Source organism: Rhincodon typus, chromosome 5 (genome assembly GCF_021869965.1).
Source record: "Rhincodon typus isolate 14 chromosome 5, sRhiTyp1.1, whole genome shotgun sequence".
Lineage (NCBI taxonomy): Eukaryota > Metazoa > Chordata > Chondrichthyes > Orectolobiformes > Rhincodontidae > Rhincodon > Rhincodon typus.
In genome coordinates, this window is record NC_063336.1 from 85,764,726 (window position 1) to 85,773,444 (window position 8,719).

At 43.9% G+C, this 8,719-nt stretch overlaps 1 protein-coding gene across 1 annotated transcript in view; it reads right to left on the reverse strand.

Annotated features, from left to right (window-relative positions):
* nid1a (nidogen 1a) overlaps positions 1-8,719 on the reverse strand; it is a 107,681-nt gene that overhangs the window by 3,920 nt on the left and 95,042 nt on the right. Inside the window, exons 16-17 of the mRNA XM_048597089.1 lie at positions 5,011-5,168; positions 1,153-1,276 (exon numbers count right to left, since the gene is read on the reverse strand). Of these exons, the coding sequence (XP_048453046.1) occupies positions 1,153-1,276; positions 5,011-5,168 (282 nt within the window). The remainder of the gene's footprint in view (positions 1-1,152; positions 1,277-5,010; positions 5,169-8,719) is intronic.

An 8,719-nucleotide genomic window follows, 5' to 3' on the forward strand; every position in this document is an offset into this window, starting at 1 on the left:
AGATAACAAGGTGTAGAGCTGGATGAACACAGCAGGCCAAGCAGCAGAGGAGCAGGAAGAATTATTTCTGAAGAAGGGTCTAGGCCCGAAACGTCAGCTCTTCTGCTCCTCTGATGCTGCTTGGCCTGCTGTGTTCATCCAGCTCTACACCTTGGTTATCTCAGATTTGTCAGCATCTTTGGAGAGAAAGAGTTCATGCTTCAGGTTGTTGACAGATCACTGATCTGAAACATTACTTCTCGCTCTATCTTTTCACAGATGCTGCCAGATGGGAAGGGTGTTTCCAATATCTGTGACAGGATAAGATATGCTAAATGCAGTTTATGTCAATTAAATTAATTATGGTCACAATTTTAAATGGTCCAAGGCCAGATTTAGGTCAAACGTCAACAGGTGTATTTTCCCGAGAACAATGGAAAAGAGCCCTGTCTCATGCATACGGCACCAATTTGCTGAATCATAAATGAAAACTGGACTTATCCCTGGTGGGTTGGTTAAGGGGGAGCAAAAAGAAATTTTCTGGATTAAGTTTTTCCTAAATTGGCCCAGGCATTTGATTCTCCCTGGAAATCACATGGTTTTGATTAGGGTGGGATTGTATATACTGTGATGGTATCACAATTCTATTTGACCTCTGCAACAGTTTGTATATGCAGGAAAGACTGAAAAAAGCTGGGACTCCTTCTGACTGGGAAAAAAAAAGTTGGCAAATGACTCAATAGACATCTTCAAAACTATAAAAAGCTTAATTAAGATAGACATAAGGAAACCGTGGAAACCGTTTCAGCTTGTGTGGAGTCCACAATTAGGGTCCATAAACAAACGACAGTCACTAATAAATTCAAGAGAGTTCAGAAGAAACTCATTTACCAAGAGTGGTTAATGCAGGAACTCACCTCTGCAAGGAATAGCTGAGACAAACAGCTTAGATATACCCTAAGGGTAAGTTAGTTTAAATGCATGAAGGAAAAAGGAATAGAAGAATATTCTGATAGGGGTTGATGAAGATGGGTGCAAGGAGTTTTGTGAAGCACAAACATCCAACATGGAGCTATTTGAATCAATGGCCTGTCTATGTGCCCTAAGTATAAATGTCATTCAAGGCACAATCTGGTATAATCTCAGAAAACTTCACTGTAATGGACATTGTACCTTTTCCAGTCTGTATAGTACAAACTCCTTCCATAACTTGTAATCCCAAAGGGATAATGAATGCCGTCAAGTATTCTTTTGCGTCCAGTTCGATTCGGGTTCATGCACTCCAACCTTTGAGTTCCTGCAGAAAATGAACAGTTACAAACCCCGCATGGAACAGCACAGCTCAGGCGAGAGAGAGAGCGAGAGTGGGTGTAAGAGAACAAACAGAGGTCTTGTCAACGTTTTAAAGGGAAGCTGCTACCCATTATAGATCGGAAACATGGTCCACACGCAGCTTAGTTTGGCCAGCTCATTCATCGAAATAAAATTAAGCTAGTAATCATTAAATACGCAAACTGTACTGCAAGAATTCATCAAAGTTAAATCCTGAGAAACTTCCAGAGGAGATTTCAAAAATCTATCACATTAAAGCAGTTTTCCACATCACGAAAACATGATCTGGAATGGCAAATTGGTCCTTTAGCATTTATTCAGCAACATTGTCACACAACTGCAACATGAGACGCACACAGCTTTAGGCCAAACATTTACAAGTATTTTTGAAATTACAGGCTAACTTGGTTTTTATCCCTCGGAGAACCTCTGATATTTTACTCCACTGCTGCTGTTGAACCTCTATTAGAATAGATTTAGTGCTTCAATATCACAGACACACAGGGCACTTATAAATCAAGAGCACAGCCTGTTTATTTACTGTCAAACATTACATGTACGTCATCCATCATCCCTGCGCTTGCTGGCTGAATTTGGAGGTGTTCCTGGATTGGGCACCAATTTGAATTTCTCATCCTGTGTGGTCAAAACCATGACCATAAATGGCCAATAGATCTCTCAACTATAGCATGCTCTAAAACTGCTTGCGCAGTGAGCGATACATCAGCTACATCTGAATGTTCCTGTCCAGAGAAAATGATCCAGTTTTGTCTATCGCATGGACCAAAAGACTAAATGACAACAACTTACAATGCAATAAATCATCCCAGGCTGTTTGAAACAAAATTAAATATTAGAACTATGTAAGGCAACATTAGACAACCAAACACTTGGTTCAGGAGATAGGTGATAAAGAGCATCTAAAAAGGAAGAAAGAAAGATAGAGAAGCTCAAAAGGTTTTGAGAGCAAAATTCAGAACTGAGGGGCTTGGCACATCAGCCAAAGTTGCCAACTGCACAGCTATGAAAATGAGGGATGCACAAGATACAAGCAGAGAAGGACAGAAGTCTCAAAGCGGTAGTGGCTGGATGATGTTACAGACAGTGAGAGACAGGGCCATGGAAGGATTTGAAAAATGGACAAAATTTTACAATTGAGCCATTGCACCAGGAGTAGATGTAAGTCACCTAGTCCAAGGGTGTTGGGGAACTGAGATGGGGCACAAGTTAGAACATGCACAGCAGAATTTTGAATGAGATTCTGTCCAATGATGGAAAATGTAAGGCTAGTCAAGAAAGTACTGGAATTGTAAAGCCGAAAGTTAACAAAGGCATGGATGAAGGTTTTAGAAACAGATGAGCTGAGAAAGGAACAGAGATCAGAATGTCAAGGAGAGTAAGTTACATCCTCAAAGAACCCAATCGAATTTGTGAACGTGATTTCCCTTCCATAATCAAAGCCAACATGGTTTATGCTATGATCTTCCAAATGCCCTGCTACTACCTTAATAATATTTTCTAGCATTTCTCCACAACAACAGATATTCAACTAAATGGTGTGTGGTTTCCTGCTTTGTCTCTTTGCTTCCTTGATTAGAGATAATGACCATTGCAGTACTGGATGATTACAACCATTGCCTCCATTACCTGTGCAGCCATTTTCTTGCAGATCCAGGAAGGCATCAGCATTTAGTCCCGTTACTTTGCTCAAACAATTGCGCAAAGTCTCTGCCTTTTCCTTATTTCCCATTGCTAATTTCTCAGTTCACCCTCTACGGGGTCAATGCTTATTTTTGCCACTCCTTTTTGTATACTTGTAGAAGATTTTACTGTCTGTTTTAATATTGTGTGCAAATGTTCTCTAAAGCTTCAATTTCTCCCTTTAACCCTTTCTTGTTTTGGTTTGCTGGTTTCTAAAAATTACCCAATCTTGTAGTTTTACCCCTAATCTTCGCAGCATTTCAACTTTGTAGCATCCTTTCTTTCAATTTGATACCACCCTTAACCTCCTTAGTTAGCTATGGATAATGCACACTTTTCTTTTTCAGTGGCATATATCTTTGACTCAAAATATCTGCCACTGATTCTCTATGATCTTGCCTTTTAACCTGTTTTGTCATTCCACCTTAACCAGTTTCGTCTTTTATAGTTTTGTAATTGCCTTTAAGTTTTAAGACACTACTTTCAGAACTACACTTCTGACCCTCAAACTGAATGTGAAATTCTATGTTAAGATGACTCTTACTTAGATCATTCTTTACCATGACATATTTAATTCTCTTATTACACCATACCAGGTCTAAAATAGCCTGTTTCTGTAATTTATATGCAATTCTACAGTATCAGAAGTCGCATGACACCAGGTTACAGTCCAACAGGCTTATTTGAAATCACAAGCTTTTGGAACGTGGCCTTTTCATCAGATGAAGCACTACATGAATCAAAACTCATTCCTCCCACACCAATCCTTGAACCATGTATTCAGCTCTGTGATCTTATTTACCCTGTGGCAATTTGCTTGCAGGTCCAGTAGTAATCCATATATTACTACCTTTCACGTTCTGCTTTTTTAACTTTAGTCCTTTGCTGTTTATAACCGTCAGTACAATCTCTTTCTTGCCTTACTTATGTCCTTGGTATCCACATGGACCACAACTGGATCATTCTGCTAGCACATCAAGATCCCCTCTAGCCCTAAGGAGAAGCATTAGCTCTTACACAAGGGCAGATGACATAGCCTTTTGGATTCTTACCTTCAGCTGCAGAGAATGATGTCCATCCTCTCTATTTATACTGCGTTAAACTACAACTACATTCCTTTTCATTTCCACACATTAATGGGTTCCTGCACCACAATATCACAATCCATTTGCTCATGCTCTCATCCACATAGGCTGCAATACCAAACGTGCTGGACAACTTCAATGGAGATAGCAAGAACTGCAGATGCTGGAGTCAGACACAACGCAATATGGAGCTGCAGGAACACAATAGGCCAGGCAGCATCAGAGGAGCAGGAAAGTTGACAGTTCAGGTCAGGATCCTTCTTTAGAAATGGAGCACAGAAATAAATACAGAGAGGATGGGTGGGGCTAGGGAAGGTAGGTGGGATGATGATAGGCAACTGCAAGTAGGCAGTGGTGAGGATTGGTCAACGAGGTGGGAGGAACGGATAGGTGGGAGAGAAGATGGACAGGTTGTGTCAGGTCAAGGAGGCGGGGATGAGAAAGAGGGTTGGACATGGGATGAGGCCAGGTGGGGTGGGCAGAATTTAAAACTGGTGAAATCCATGTTTAGGCCATTGGGCTGTAAGTTCCTGAGGCAGAATATGAGATGCTGTTCCTCCAGTTTGCAGTTGACATCATTGTGACACTGGCAGAGGCCCAGGATGGACATGTCACCCAGGGAGTGGGAGGGGGAGTTAAAATGGTCTGGTTCTGAGGAGGGGTCACCAGACCCAAAACGTTAACTCTGATTTTTTTCCTTCACAGATGCTGCCAGACCTGCTGAGCTTTTCTAGCAACTTTGTTTTTGTTCCATTTAAATCCATTTGTGCCTTTAAATCATCAACTTTGTCTGAAGCTCAGACTTCAGTTCATCATCTCAGAGCTAAGATTATAGGAAATGAAATTCAGATATTAACTTTACAAATCACACTTTAAACGTTTCTTGTGGAAATTGTATCTAAGTTCAACATACCTGCATCAGCCCAGCACAACAATGCACTATAGGGGTCATAGGTCAATCCATTAGGAAGGCCAAGATCGTCTTTCACAAGGATCCGTCTGTTAGTTCCATCCATGTATGAGGTCTCAATTTTGGGAGCAGCTCTATTCCAATCTGTCCAGTACAGGTTACTAAAAGAACAAGTTTGAGAAGTAGGTCCAGTAGCACAATGAATTAATTAAATCTGCATAGACCTCAGGGTAGGTAGGTGGGCATGCATTTCGAGGAGTGGGAATGAGAGTTGGAATCAACATACAAGTTTTGGTTTCTCCTTACTTAAGGATGTATTCACCTTGCAGGGTGCACAATGTCCGTTAGATTGATTCCTGGAGTTGGCAATACATACTTACGTTTTAGGACTATCTGGAACATATTTTGAAGACTTTGAATTATTTGGGTTGAGGGTGGTTTCATCAAGTGACTTGTTGAAGACTGAGTTAACATTTTATAGTGTGCTGTAGGCCATCTAATTTTTAATGGAAATCAAGTGAATTTGGAGGAATAGCTAAGGAATGCTTTCAAAGGAGATTAGAGATGGAGTTTAATTCCTTAATTACTAAAGAAAAACTGTCTTTGAGAGGTCTAAGATAACAAGGTGTAGAGCTGGATGAACACAGCAGGCCAAGCAGCATCATAGGAGAAAGAAGGCTGACGTTTCGGGCCTAGACCCTTCATCAGAAATGGGGGAGGGGAAGGGGGTTCTGAAATAAATAGGGAGAGTGGGGGAGGCGGATAGAAGATGGATAGAGGAGAAGATAGGTGGAGAGGAAACAGACAGGTTAAAGAGGCGGGGATGGAGCCAGTAAAGGTGAGTGTTGGTGGGGAGATAGGGAGGAGATAGGTCAGTCCAGGGAGGACGGACAGGTCAAGGGGGCGGGATGAGGTTAGTAGGTAGGAAATGCGAGTGCGGCTTGTGGTGGGAGGAGGGGATAGGTGGGAGGAAGAACAGGTTAGGGAGGCGAGGACGAGCTGGGCTGGTTTTGGGATGTGATAGGGGGAGGGGAGATTTTGAAGCTTGTGAAATCCACATTGATACCATTGGGCTGCAGGGTTCCCAAACGGAATATGAGTTGCTGTTCCTGCAAGCTTCGGGTGGCATCGTTGTGGCACTGCAGGAGGCCCAGGATGGACATGTCGTCTGAGGAATGGGAGGGGGAGTTGAAATGGTTCGCGACTGGGAGGTGCAGTTGTTTATTGCGAACCGAGCGTAGGTGTTCTGCAAAGCGGTCCCCAAGCCTCCGCTTGGTTTCCCCAATGTAGAGGAGGCCACAATGGGTACAGTGGATGCAGTATACCACATTAGCAGATGTGCAGGTGAACATCTGCTTGATGTGGAAAGTCTTCTTGGGGTCTGGGATCGGGGGGAGGGAGGAGGTGTGGGGACAGGTGTAGCACTTCCTGCGATTGCAGGGAAAAGTGCCGGGTGTGGTGGGGCTGGAGGGGAGTGTGGAGCGGACAAGGGAGTCACGGAGAGAGTGGTAACCCTCCGGAAAGCAGATAAGGGTGGGGAGGGAAAAATGTCTTTGGTGGTGGGGTCGGACTGCAGATGCGGAAGTGTCGGAGGATGATGCGTTGGATCCGGAGGTTGGTGGGTGGTACGTGAGGACGAGGGGGATTCTTTTTTGGTTGTTATTGTGGGGACTGGGTGTGAGGGATGAGTTGTGGGAAATGCGGGAGACACGGCGGAGGGCGTTCTCGACCACTGAGGGGGGGAAGTTGCGGTCCTTGAAAAACGAGGACATCTGAGATGTACGGGAGTGGAATGCCTCATCCTGGGAGCAGATGCGGCGGAGGCGAAGGAATTGGGAATAGGGGATGGCATTTTTGCAGGAAGTGGGTGGGAGGAGGTGTATTCTAGGTAGCTGTGGGAGTCGGTGGGCTTGAAATGGATATCGGTTTCTAGGTGGTTGCCCGATATGGAGACCGAGAGATCCAAGAAGGGGAGAGAGGTGTTAGAGATGGTCCAGGTGAACTTAAGGTTGGGGTGGAAGGTGTTGGTGAAGTGGATGAACTGTTCGAGCTGCTCGTGGGAGCACGAGGCGGCGCCGATACAGTCATTGATGTAACGGAGGAAGAGGTGGGGTTTAGGGCTGGTGTAGGTACGGAAGAGGGATTGTTCCACGTAACCTACAAAGAGGCAGGCATAGCTTGGGCCCATGCGGGTACCCATGGCCACCCCCTTTGTCTGTAGGAAGTGGGAGGAATTGAAAGAGAAGTTGTTGAGGGTGAGAACAAGTTCAGCTAAGCAGATGAGGGTGTCAATGGAGGGGGACTGGTTGGGCCTGCGGGACAAGAAGAAGCGGAGGGCCTTTAGGCCATCTGTATGGGGAATGCAGGTGTATAGGGACTGGACGTCCATGGTAAAGATGAGGTGTTGGGGGATCGGGGAATTGGAAGTTCTGGAGGAGGTGGAGGGCGTGGGTGGTGTCACGGACGTAGGTAGGGAGTTCCTGGACCAAGGGGGAGAAAATGGAGTCCAGATAGTTGGAGATAAATTCGGTGGGGCAGGAGCAGGCGGAGACAATGGGTCGACCAGGGTAGTCAGGTTTGTGGATTTTGGGAAGGAGATAGAAGCGGGCGGTGCGGGGTTGGGGAACGATGAGGTTGGAGGCCGTGGGTGGGAGGTCACCTGAGGTGATGAGGTTATGGATGGTTTGGGAGATGATGGTTTGGTGGTCGGGGGTGGGGTCATGATCAAGGGGGCGGTAGGAGCCTTTATGCTAATTTTTGTCTAGCAACCCTCCGTTCATATGGATTGCTGTTCTACAGACAGGAAGCAACATAAAGACAGAGAAGCTATAAAACTCTTTGCAGAAATCTTGTTCTCAGTTGAAGGTCCTGGGAACTTGACAGTGTTTCCGAATACCAGCATTTCTGTCTACTTAGGAAAACCTAAAGTAGTGGGCTGTGACCAACTTTCAAACTCTGGACTCCAAGTTGGTTAGAATCAGAAGTGAACATTTATGATCAACTTAAGCTGCCAGCAATTCAACTTAGTCAAAAAAATTCTGGGAAAAAGAAAATACTGGGGCTTTCTTTTCAGCATTTTGCTCCTCTCATAATTGTACCACTGGTATGGCAGGATTACCCTATATGGGGAGATCAAGTAGATAATCAAATTTAGAACAATGAGAGCTGATCTAATTGATAGATATCAAGACCTTTAAGAATTTTGTAAGGTGAAAGTGTACGTCCCTTGTTGGCTCTGCAGATCTTAGTTTTAAAATAAAGCAGCAGCAATTTAGGACAGAGACAAGGAGAAATTTCCTGGTGTAGAATTACCTATCACAGAGGGATGTAGCTCATAATCAATGATTTCTATCTTGATAAAAATGCTCAATGAATTTTTTGAATGTTAAGGAAATTAGGGGACATGGGGAGAAATTTGGAAAGCAGATTGGAGTAGAAAATCAGACTTGAAGGGCTTAATGATACACTTCTGTGCTTTCCCCTTTTTCTTACATTCAGCCATCCAATATTCCAATTAGTTCTAGTCCCCTGCTCTTGCCACTTTGTCCTGCATTTTCTCCTTTTAATTGTAATGTATTCCAGATCATAACTTGCTGCATAAAATAATTAGCAACTCCCATCTGATTCCACTTGCCAAATATCTTAAAACAGCATCTAATGGTGATTGAGAGATAGTACGAACTGTCGATGCTGGAGAATCTGAGATAACAAG